Here is a 13170-nt window from a genome sequence, read left to right on the forward strand (position 1 = left end):
TTTTAGCCAGGCTATTATACAACAAGGATATAAGCAAGCTTGGGGTTAACATCTTAAGGAACAGAGAGGCGCTTACACACCCCAGAACAGGTATGGGGTTTTGTTTAGCAAGACAGACCAGCCAAGAAAAGGGTTTCCATTTCAATGTTGAAGATGCAAATACTGAGGCTTGTAGCTAACACTTACCGAATGCTTCTTTAGATTCGATGCTGCACATGGACGTGGCATCTCACTTTCTTAATAGTGCCCCGAGGAAGGTCTTGCTTTATCATCCCTGTTACCTAGGTGAAGGCTCTGGGAGAATCAATAACTCATCTAAAGTCATGCAGGTTGGGCTGAAGGGTCAGGGGCAGGGTCTCTAGTCATCCCACTGTAACTCCCGAGCGGGGCACGGAGGTGACTATTGCTAACGGCAGAGAGAACTTATCCTCCAGTTTCTAGAATGTCACACACCTTGATTTTCTCCTTTCAGACCTAAAGAACGGCAGCCTATTGAACTGGTATATACACCCCACCTCTCGCCACTGCTTACTTGGAAACAATTTCCCTCATCTGGCAAGTGGTGGCATACCTTATGGATTTAGTAACATAACATTGTAGCCTGTCTTTGGTTCTTACTTCCTGGAGCGGCATGGTTCCTATTTTGATTGATATATAATCACACATACAGGCCCTTATAATTTAATAAGGCTATTAAAACAAGGCTATCAGTAGATTCATATATAAATCCAGTAAGCGTATTTTAATAGGCAGAGGGTTCACGTTTCAAATTACCGCTTTAGAGGGAAATATTCGCACCCAATTATTGTGCTGCCACATAAAGTGAACAAATACTCGGTATGAAAATGGAACAGCAAATCGAAATCTGTGCAAGGCAGAGAATGCCAGGCGCATGGCATATCCCTCCGAATCTGTCCACACCGCCTGATTAAGCTCTCACTAGGCTGTGTGGTAAGGGGCCTTTGCCTGATCTGATGATAACTGCCAGGGAGAAGCCAAATGCAGAGTCTCTCTGTAAACGCTTAATCCCCCAGAAGGCAGATTACGTGTATAATTGACCTAGATAATCCATGTATCATCTCTAGTCAAACGTTCCCCGGCCGGGTTCACAGTGACTCGGGGCCTGCGGAAGAAAGCGGAGCGGATGCGGCATTACCACCAGTGTGGACTCCGTCCAAGTTTGAGATGGCTTTTTAATCATTCCTCTCTGAGCCTGTGAGGTTTAAGCAGATGAACTCACCCTAAGCACATCTCTTTTAATCCTGATTTTCTTCTCAGTCTGTGTCTTCAAGAAGTACAAGGAGGAAAGAAAATAAATTAATTTTCATTTAGACCTTGAAATCTTAGGTGCTTCTCTTGGTGATCTGATGTCTAATTTCAGAAAGCATCTTTCTTTTTTCTTTCTTTCTTTTTTTGGTTTTGTTTTGTTTTGAGAGAGATGTTGAATTAATCACCAGAGAAGGAGGAAAAGAAAAGCATCTGCACGTGCTCTCCTCTTGGAGCACCCTTCCTTAGCTGAGACTTTCAGAACATGGAGCTTATTGCAAGCCATGTTTTTATAAAGCATCGATAATCAACGAGGGGCAAAGCCTCCACTCAAAACTTAGAGCGATGTGGTTTTTCTTTAAGAATTCAGCTCCATTGGTATGCTTTAAATTCACTGTTATGCCTATTATGATATTCACTTGGTTTAAGTGTCTGGATATTTCGTTTATAAATATTAAAATCCTATTTACAGGCAGTGAAAACATAATTGTGCCTCATTTTTTTTTCTCTGAAAAACATGAAAGCAGATAAAAGTATCCATTTGTACATTTAAAATACCATGGGGGATGGCTTGGGAATGCCTTTCTCATCTGAACATTACTGGATTGCTGAAGTCCCTTTCAAAAGTATATTATTAAACAAGCACTGTTAGTATTTTATAGAAAGACTATAGAAACCAACCATGTTAATAAACAGGGAAAATTTCACTGAAAAAAAAAGGAAATTCTGGTTAGGCAATATTATGCCTAAATGCATTTCTCCAAAAAACCCCACAGAATGCCTGATTTAAAAAAACAAAAACAAAAAAACCAAAAAAAACAAAAAACAAACAAACAAAAAAACAGTGGAGCTGAATTTGGAATGTCTGTTTTTAAGTTACATAATAAAACAGACACAGAGAATCAAATACAGAGCCCCAAATGTTATACTGATAATCTCCCACAAGCACCCACTTCCAGCCAAAAGTACAATGATGAGGCAGAGAAAAAAACAGTTCAGAAATCACCAAATAGGAACCTTGTTAAAACATAAAATAAGCCAATAAATGACCAGCTAGGATCCCAAATATTCTTATAGACAAGCATATATTAAAAGACATCTAACCTTCCTGCAAGATTACACACAGCAACAACAAGGGGGGCCGGGAGAGAAACAATACAAAACAGCAAGAACCCAAGGGATTTATCAGGTAAATAAAGCCAAGACTTGAAACATAGTTAAAACAACAGGAACTCTTAGTCCATGCCTCTGAAATGACAGATGCCAGCAGGGACAGAAAAACAGAGATTGACACGGCAGTCGGAACCAACAACAACCCCAAACAGCAAACAATCTCAGAAATATATAGTTTTTTTTTCTTCATTCAAAATGCTAATTTTCTATTATTCATTTCTGCCATTTATCAAAATGCAACAATTTGGAAGAGAAATCACTTAGATCAACAAGTATTTCTCCATAGATTTCTGCCAATTGTTTAGGAAACTGGCCCAGGCCCCCCATCATCAGAGAGTGGGGTCGAAAGAGTAAGTTCACTAAAATAAGAACCGGGGAATGGCAGCATTCACGGGACCCTTCTGCCTCAATATTCCCAGTTTTGCTCACTGGACACAAGAGTTTTACAGAGCATGAATGCAACGGAATAAGCATCATGCTTGAGGAAACAGAAGCTGAAAATAATCAAACATGTTGGTAATCTGATGATTTGCCGATAGATTATAGAAAAACAGTAAGTACTGAATTAAATTACTGGAGCTGCATGGTAATGAAGCTTTTGAGAAGCTCTGGGTTTTTAAATGACAAATGTTTTAAATCCATGACAGATTTGATAAATTTTAAAATTTTCTTTCTTTCTTTCTTTATTTTTGTACCATATCAGTTGCCTAGCACCAATAGATTCCGTAAAATAGGGGACCAGGTTATTTGGAGAATAAAAAAGTAAATGGTTAAGAAACTCGGTGTCTAAGCAAGCTTCTAAAAAGTGGTGTTTTTTGTCTCTAAGAGTTTGGGGTGAAGTGCATAGAATGGTGAACACAGTTTGAAGGGTAAAATAATATGCTCAGAAGAGGAAAGACTCAGAAGACTGTGCTGGGAAAGAAAATTGGGGCAATGCGAAACTAAACTGTGAGTGTATGGGCAGATTCTTAGAGATTTACTGTGCCATCGATGCTGGCTCGGTGGACTACAAGAGGCTGGGTGTACTTGTGAACAGTACTTGCTTTTGCAAAGTATATTCTTAGGAATATTTCTTTTAATTATTGATTCACATTAAAGCCGAGAGGGCTGGAATGTGCTTGTGTTCTTCTAGTTAGACAAGCCCATTTTCCCCCATCTGTGCCAGACAAGGCTCCCTTTTAACTTCTAAATGAAGATTTGGTTGCAATTCCCTTACAAAGAGCCACTCGAATGGCCATTTGCATCCCAGCCGCCAATAGGAATACCTTCAAACAAAATCTTCTCCTTGCACTTGTAATTTAAAAAAAGAAGTCAGAAGGGTGGATTATTTGTCAATGAAGAGACAGGCTAAATCACAGAGTAAGCATCAAATTCAGTACTAGATGTTTTAAAGTTTCAGGATTCAGAGATGATTAGCACACACATTCATACAGGAACACATACGTATACACACATACCCATGCATACACACAGACACAACACACACACACACACACAAAACACACACACACACACACACACACACACACACACACACACACACACACACCACAAAACTAAAAACCAAAAGATACTGATCAAAGGAAAAAAAAAAAAAAAAAAAAACCAGGCAACCTAGGCATTGAAAAGAGCAATCCACAAGCTTCTTGAAAATTTGTCTTTTGGAACTGAATTCAGTAGAGATAGGCAGAATCCATACCCCTCAGCATAGACCTGAGGGTGCTGCCAGTCTGTTTTCAATGCCTATTGGATGGGCAACAGTGCCCCAGACAAACTGGGCTCAGGACTTTCATAGAGGCACGCATGCAGAGATGGGGAGGCCCCACTGGTGAGCTTTATGCATGTATGAGGCATTCTCGGTGGATGTGGGTCATGCTAGAAGATGTACACAGGAAGATTATTTGATTCTAATTCATGCCACTTGATATAATGTGATAAAACATTTGACATGAGAGATAAGTTCCATTTTAATCTGAAAGAGGACGAGTGGGAATTAAAAAGTAGCAAGGGTTTTGTCAAAGGAAGGTGATGTAGGGAAGAGAGGGGTATGGAGCAGAGAACAGAGGTGATCGGAAAAGGAAGAGGAAAACAGAAAGACAGAAAGGGGCCTTTTGAACACATTTGGAAAGCCAATGAGCTGGAAGACAAAGCACGAAGAGTCGGAAGCTGCAGAATCTGAAAGCAGTGCCAACAATGAGCTCACTTAGCTACGGGACAAAAACACATAAAACACAGCGTAAATTGGTGAACACAATTACAGGAAAAATACAGAAACAAGGGTTCCACAGTTGAGCAAAATATTAATGTTCGGGCTGGCACTAAAAATACAAAAACCTAGACAGGAAGAGCTTACGTTTCACGGGGCAGAAGTAGTCTGCACAGTGACAGTGGCACGGACACCAGGACACCAGCTCCAAGGCACCCTGGCCAGGTCTACACAGGTAGATTTAGGGGGTAATAGAAACAGTATACCTAGGTACATGAACAATTCTATCTGCTTTGGCTTCAGACAGGCAGACAGTTTAAGACCCAACACAGATTCCTTTTGACTTCAGTGGCTTACTTTGCATTGGCACTAAGTCTTCCTGAGAGCCACTCACCCACGGAAGCCTGTGTTTTCTATGTTTTGGTTTGGGTTGATGTGGCAGCCCACTGTTGATTTACCCACTTCTATTGAGGTAGGTGGATGAACAGAAAGCAACATGGATTATAAAAAACAAAAACAAAAACAAAAACAAAAAACTGACCAAGCAACTTACATATAAGCCTTTGGCAACACTCAGGATAGAGGATGTCTAGTCTTGCAAAAGTTCCAACATGTTGGAAGACACGACAACATGACATTTACTGCACATCTGCATGTCACAGCTGGCATCAAGGAGACACTCTCCCTAGAATAGGGGGTGCTGGCCTCAGCATCCCCAATGGGAGCTTGTCCCTTACACATGGCCAGATTGCAAGGATGAGAACGGGGATGGAAGGAGGTCTTTGCCAGTTCAAGGAATCTGCCTTGCCAGCTCTGTGCAGAAAATGCCTGCTTGCCGGAAGGCTGCGTGCGGTCCACATATCACACAGACCGGGACTCAGACACAGCCACACCAGGAGTGGGTTCAGAACAGACATGACAGTTAAGAGCCTAAGGCAGAGGAAGAGGAAAAGATTCTCTTTGAATCAGGAGCAATCCATTTTCTCAAAATGTGACTTATCCTCCTGTCTCTTATTTTGTCACATTTTGGAGGGTCTCCTCCTTGGGCTGCAAGGAGGAGAAGGCATTTACTTACATCAAATAACCTTTCTATATACATCTCCTCATTGACCTTATCACGAAGAACATCCTGAGAGTGGCGGACGAAAGTCACATAGGCGTCGGCCACATCCATCCCGGGTTTCTGCAAAGAAACAGAAAAATATGAAAATGGACTTTTCAGACCTTGGTGGATCACTGCCTGCCCATTGGCCTTTCCTCTCCCCATGTCCTCTGCACCTTTCCTTGTTTGGATCACATTGTTTGGTTATGGACCAGAAGGAATTGATGTTAGACCCTGAAGCTTTTCAGAAGCCAGGAGTAGACTTTTTTTATAGGAACTTTTACACTGTCTTTTTGTTCCCCCTAGGAAGCTTAGCTGATGAACAAAATTCTTTACCACCCAGGGTCATTATTTGGCTTTGCTTTAGACCACAGTTAAAAACAAACAAACAAACAAACAAACAAAGCTAAATGAACTCTGCTTCTACCATTTTCCTCCTTTCTGTCTGTAAAACAAAATAGAGGAAGTACTCAGAAATCCTGTTTCAATGACTATGCCCTTCAATTCAAGACCCTCGCAAGGGGAGTTGATCCAGAGAACATCCAGTAAGTATTTGTGTGTGCTTTACTCAGAAAAGACACTCAGCCATTTGTGGTTGCCTTCCAGTGCAGCCTGGAACTCTGGGGATGGAAAAAAATGAATGAATGAATGAATGAATAAGTGAATGAATGAATGGAAAGAAAGGAAGAAAGTCAGGGAAAGAGGGTTGGTTTTTAAATTAATTTCCTGAAAAAATAGGCAGGTGGTTCATCCAGTAGTTAGGAAATGATTTACTGTGAAAAAAATAAGATAAAAAAACAAAACAAACCAGAATATGCACTGCTTGAGATGTCAAAAATCAAAGTTATCTCCAAAGAAACCCATTAAAACACTGTAATATGGGTCATTAGGAGAGCTGCCATAAACCTCTTAAATTTCTACAGTAGAGTTGTATGTTTGCTAATAACTAAAAAGATTAGTTTTCATTACTGTGATTTACCTTAGATCACAAAGTATCATTTCGCTACAAGACGTGACTGTCAGGCTCTGCAAATTGAAGTTAGTTAACACTTCCGTGTAATTTCCAGGGTGAAAATGAGGAAGGTTTGGAAACAGTAGGACTGTATTTTTTTTTTCCCCTGATACAAAGCTTACAATTATCAAGCAAAGGGCCAATGCTTGGCCCCCAGGATGCTAGTAACATTTCTTAACACATGCTGAAACAATGACAAGGTATTAATTTGAAAAACAATGAGGGACACCCCAAAGCCACAGTATCAAATGTTACACTTCTAAGCAATTTTCAGCAAATGGATGGAGCAGTTTCCATGATGGTCCTATAATTGTACCAGTTTTGTGATACGAAACAATAGCATTACTCCAATGAGATGGGGGTAACTGCCATCAGTTCTAAGTGGGTACATCTCTCCTCTCTGTTTGACAGCTGTACATCAAAAGACATTCTTGGTAGGGATGGGGATCCTTACCTGGGGAACCCGAGAAACTTATTATTATTGTTTCCTATCTTCCCTGGGATACTTGTGACACAGCCTTTTTCCTGGGTACATCTTAGAGGTAAGATGAAGTAAAAGTCAGACGTGGCAGTCCTTTAGTAAGTTACCACATGAGGACAGCGCTCTTCGATGCTGGTATCTTCAGCATACCTTTTCTTTCAGAAAAGCTCATGTCCTTAAAAGGGCATGCATTTGAGGCATAAAAACTCATGATCTTAAAAATCAAATTGGTTTGACTCTTTTTTCTTTCTTTTTTCTTATTGAGACATGATTGAGACATGATTTCTCTATGTAGCCCTGGCTATCCTGGAACCCACTCTGTAGATCAGGCTGACCTCGAACTCAGAGATCTGCCTGCTTCTGTCTCGTGAGTGCTAGAATTAAAGGTGTGGGCCACCACCACCCAGCTTTGGTTTGACTCTTATTGATTTATGTATTTATCTATCACTACACCATTTATTAAGAGTTGATACTGTGTCATGTATTAATTTGGGGATTTTATCTGCCTTTTCCTCCTAGGCCATAAGCTCCATGAAGAATAGAACTTCAATTCATTTTTCACTTGTATTCTTAATACACAGAGATGCTGCCTGGTACCTATTAGGTACTCAGTAAATATTTTCTGGATGGACAAATCTATATATGAATGACCACTACTAACCTCCCTTTTAGAGCGCTTTGTAGTGATATATTATTTATGATTTATTAAAACTTGCCTGAGGATTCAGAAAGCAAAGTCAGCCCCAAGCCATAGAAGCCAGGCACACATCTTTAATCCCAGCATCCAGAAGCTAGGAGGTGGTGGTACACACCTTTAATCCTAGGACTCAGGATTAAGAGGTAGATGGATTTCTTTGAGTACAAGGCCACCCAGATCTACACAAGATTGAATCAGTCTAAAGGAAAATTATAACTCACATCTTTAATCCCAGTACTAGAGAGGTATAAAAGACAGGAGTAAGTAGTCAGTAGGAAGACATTCAGTTCCCAGCCATGCTGAGGAGAGGCAGCAGTCTGAGGCTTGGTGAAGAGCTCCTGCGTGAATCAGCCCTTTCACTGAGCTTGAAGTGAGAGCTAGTGGCTGGCTGCTTTGCTTCCCTGATCTTCAGGTTGAACCCTAACTTCTGTCGGTGGGTCTTTTATTTATTCATGTTATAGCTCTTCATTCCACTGTATGGATTAGTACTCCATCCCAAGTTGGAGCTATGTAAGTCACCTGAACATCTATGGGCCTTTGCTACAGAGCCATAGAGCACGATTAATATCTCCTGTCTGACCTTCAAGAATTGTGACTGGCAGCTGTAATAATGAATAGGAAAATGTCTTGAAAGCCATATATTGCAGTATAAACTAGAACTACTACGATCCCCTCTTTTTGATACTAAATCTTACTATTAGCATCTACTTAAGACTCAGAAAGGAAAAGGAGACTTGATGGAGACAATACACAGCTACAAATGAAGTCTCTGCATAATTAGTTCTCTTTCTCCTTCTCACAAGTGCTTTCCTTTCATGTGAGTATCACATCTGATTTAGACAAGTTGGGCTTCCATCTCCTGATGGACTAGGAATGCAGATGAGGGAAGAGGGGGATGTTGGAGAATACTGTGCTAATAAAGGAGTGCTATTCTGGGAGGACAGACAGCCAAATCAGATACTCATGCTCATCAACTGTGTGAATTCATGGGAAAAGGGGAACTGTTTCTACCCACCAGGAGGCCTTGCAGGGAGAAGACAGGCAGTCCATAGTGCTGAACATTACAATTAGGGCATCATTTAAAATGGGTAAAAAGGGCAGGAGGGATGTGTGATACATTTTAAGTAGACTTCCCATGAAAACAGCTGAGATCAAAACTGCTGGCAGGTAAGAAAGCTGATGAGTGTATGTTACAAGCTGAAAAGCACACCTAACTGAACAACTGACATCCCTAGATAAGTTAGGCTTTGGGTGATGGTTTTAGATATGGCTAGATCAGATTGACAGACTATCACACAGACTTTGGAAAGCATCTAAACAAATACACAAAAATAACTGTAGAGCTGACTCTACCACACGCAGAAGACATAATTTAGAAGTAAGGCATCCAGTGGATTAGGTAAAATATGACATTCTCATCTTAGCTCATCTCTACCAGATAGGCAGGGAATACAAACTTTAATTTCTGGCATCTTAAGCAGGCCTTTCGTATGAATGCCAATTGTACAAATAAGGGTCAAACGCTAGACTTCAGAAATAGAAGTGAGCCGGGCGTTGGTGGCGCACGCCTTTAATCCCAGCACTCAGGAGGCAGAGGCAGGCGGATCTCTGTGAGTTTGAAGCCAGCCTGGTCTCCAGAGAGATAGGCTCCAAAGCTACACAGAGAAACTCTGTCTCGAGAAACAAAACAAACAAACAAAAACCAAACCAAAACAAAACAAAACAAAAAGAAATAGAAATGAACTGAATTATGGGGATGAGTGCCTCTTTCTACTGGTGGGACTCAGTAAGAAAAAAATCTCTGTGATAATGAATTCATGGTCCCCACATGGGACTAAACAAATTGTCTGAAAACTCACAACACAACACAACACAAAAAGTTCAGAGCTGGGCATGACTTATGGGGATTGGGTTCAGGGTTATAAGCTAGTTGCAAATGACAAAGGGTCTAGAAAGCTTCATAGAAATGGATGCCTAGGTCCACAGAATTTGTTTTAATTTGTCTGCCAAGCAACCTGGGCAATAACACGAAAACCAAAAGTGAAAACTCTCTAGGTGTTTCAGGTCAAGAACTCTGATTGAGCCTACTGGTTTTCATCCTTTAACAGAAAAATACATCTTGGAAAGAGATTTTAAAGGCTCCACCCAAGGGCTACTAAAACTAGAACCTCTGGGGACAAGAGCTAGACATCTAAGATAATGTCATCAAACAGCGCCCCAACTCTTGCCATGTCTTACTGCTACCCATCCTGTTATGGCCACCAGTGACTATAATAGGTAAGTGTGGTATGCCAGTGAACTGGTTCTTCAAAAAACCCCAAAACTACCCACACAACCGACCAACTAGCCACCAATCCTTCTTTTTTGTACTGCTTTCCAGTTTCCAAGGTTTAAATACTACCAGAAGGCTGATTTTGTGCACATTGTCTCTTGGAACTAGAGCAGTTGGGCTCTACCTTCAACCAGCAGGATGAAATGAATGACAGCCTCTTACAGGGTCATCTTCAAAAGTAAATGATTATTTACTATATGTAGATAATATAGATACATATGTGTATTGGGTGGTAATAATAGCTATGGAATTATTCATTTTCTGTAATACTTAGTATACTGTTAACAGGCTATAAAAGTATGTATTTAATCAATTTACTTTCAAAGTATAGTAGTGTTCTAAGCCATTAACAATTGGCGCAATCACAAGTTTGGTCTGCTAAACGTATTCTTTCCTAATACTGTAATAATGATTCAACTATCCAAGCATGTGTCTATTAACTGAACTAAACTCATCTTACAGTGTGGCAGAGTGTTTAAAAGCAAGCATGTGTCTATGCACTGAACTAAACTCATCTTCTAGTGTGGCAGAATGTTCAAAAGCATAGTTTGAAGTATGATCTGTATTGCTGTCAACTGCCTGGCCTCCGTTTCAGTTTCCTTATCTCTAAAATGGAGCAGTTACAAGGATTAAATGTTAAATGGCATAAAACAGTGTTGGGCATTTTAGGTTGCTTCACAACACTTGGCTGCAGTGGTTATAATCACAGTCTGTGTCATCAGTAGTAGACAAGCCATATTTGGGGCCACACTGTGTCATCTTCCTCTGCCCCTTCAGAAGGGGAAACTCTTCTAAGTCATTTTGTTCTTCCATATCCTCAAGTTCCTAATATAGCACCATCAGTCTACAAGCATCTTCATGATTATTGATTCTAGAGAACTCTCACTAGTATTGAGTCCATTTTACCCCATCTTTAGAAGAAATCTGGATCTGGCCTGTGGGAATTGTTGGCCTGAGGCATAAAAGATTGCCAATAGTGAGTCTTTTCTGACGTTTTAAAGATGCTGATCTCATGTGTGTTGATGTTAATACTGCTGCTAATTCAAATTTCTTTATATATTGGGCCTTGCCTGAGAATAGCATGGCCCAGAACTACTGCTGCTTTCTGATTGCCTCTCTACACCAAACAGCTACAGACAACAGATTTCTGGGCTAGGAGCTTGTGATTTCTATTTTTGATACTTGTAAAGCCTAGTGGCAGGCAGGGCTGAGGTAGCAGACCCATCCGTCCTTTGCTCAGGGCATCATCGCATCCTGAAAGGCCATTTGCTGCGTGTTGCATGAATATCTAATGAGGTCCAGGTGGGGTCGTATGAGTTCCACACATGTAGCACTATTTAATGTATACAGCACACCTAGGTGTGAGGTATCTTATTTTAAAGATGGAGAATCATGGCCGGAGACGCCACATAAAGGGAGAGTTTTTACTCTGGAGCTTAAAAGAGTACAGTGCCTCATTTTTCTCCTTGGTGCGCTTCTGTGAGCCTTTTCTCATCTCCCTTCTTCCGCCTACAGGAAGGAGTGAGGTCCCTTGATGAGAAGTATTGTATAAATTCAAACATAATTATTGATTGTACATTATTTCATTAAACAAACAAAATGCATGCTAATGCTACATTCACTCCAATTTTCCATTTTGTCTTCCTTTGAGAAATAAGACAATAAACCATTACACACTTAGCTTCCCAGGGAAATGAATTTAAATGTTAATATAAATCCTTTTAGAAAAAAACAAATTTCCACAAATAAGTATTTGAACAAGGAGGGTACTTAACCACGTTCAGAACGAGACTCACTCGGTACCAGCCCCTTAGCGACCGTTGAGATAAGCTCCTAAATTTAATATTTTATAATAGACTCACACCTCTTTTGTTAGAAAGGAAGAAACAGCATCATTTCCTTTCCTCCTTTATTGGAATATATTTAAAAATCTCTCCAATTTTATTTTGCTAATAGGCAGGGCAAAGTCCGTCTATAAATGCCTTCTGATTTATCTCAGGTAATCCCACACTTCAGCATTCATGTGTAGTACTTAACCTCAATTTAAATGTAAATTTTGGGCAACCTCAAGTACCTTCTCTGTGAACTTTGAGGGCTCTTTTCATTAATGAGGCTAGCACTAATTATAAACAGTTTTGTAAGTTTTCCTTAAAACAATTGCAGATTGACCCCCAAATGAACAAATTCAGAATTTATTTGTTTAAACTAAAAAATACTGGAATCCTTGCTGAAATTTCTAGCTTAGGACTATAAGGTATGTGTGCTGGAGAAGCAGAAGGACTTTGAGTGACCGGCGACCAGAGGAACAAAAACAAGAGGGAACTGAGTTAACCCCCATACTGGTCCTTCCTTCCTTCCTTCCTTCCTTCCTTCCTTCCTTCCTTCCTTCCTTCCTTCCTTCCTGACACAGGAAACCACATCTTCTCATTGGAAAAACACCATTCCACTCTTGGTCTCTGATAGTCCACATGAGCCTGGGGACAAGGCATGCAGATGGCACCCACCTTGAAAGCAAAGCAAAGCACAGAAACAGATACAATCAAACAAAACACAGTTCTCAGACACTCATGGGTGAAAGCGAAGCAGAAAAATGGTGTGTGCTTTTAGTCCCAGCATGGATGTAGGTGGGTCTCTGTGAGTTCCAAGTCAGCCTGGTCTACATAGGGAGTTCTAGGTCAGCCAGGAATACAGAGTGAGGCCCTGTCTCAAAAAACCAAAACAAATGAGCCAAAAAAAAAAAAACCCAATGAAAATAGAAAAAACAACTAAACCACAAACAGTGATGGATGTTCAGATACTCACAGGTACGTCCACATATTTGGAAGCTGCCTTCACCTGAGGAAGAGAGAGAGGACAACGTGAGGCAAGTATTGTGTTCTGAAGTTACAGCTCAGTCATTAT

At 40.5% G+C, this 13170-nt stretch overlaps 1 protein-coding gene across 1 annotated transcript in view; it reads right to left on the reverse strand.

Moving 5' to 3' along the window:
• The window catches only part of Cadps (calcium dependent secretion activator), a 451625-nt gene that overhangs the window by 33500 nt on the left and 404955 nt on the right, over positions 1-13170 (reverse strand). The window contains 2 exon segments of the mRNA XM_035452903.1: positions 5721-5828; positions 13072-13104. Of these exon segments, the coding sequence (XP_035308794.1) occupies positions 5721-5828; positions 13072-13104 (141 nt within the window).

Source organism: Cricetulus griseus (assembly GCF_003668045.3).
Source record: "Cricetulus griseus strain 17A/GY chromosome 1 unlocalized genomic scaffold, alternate assembly CriGri-PICRH-1.0 chr1_1, whole genome shotgun sequence".
NCBI classification, from domain to species: domain Eukaryota; kingdom Metazoa; phylum Chordata; class Mammalia; order Rodentia; family Cricetidae; genus Cricetulus; species Cricetulus griseus.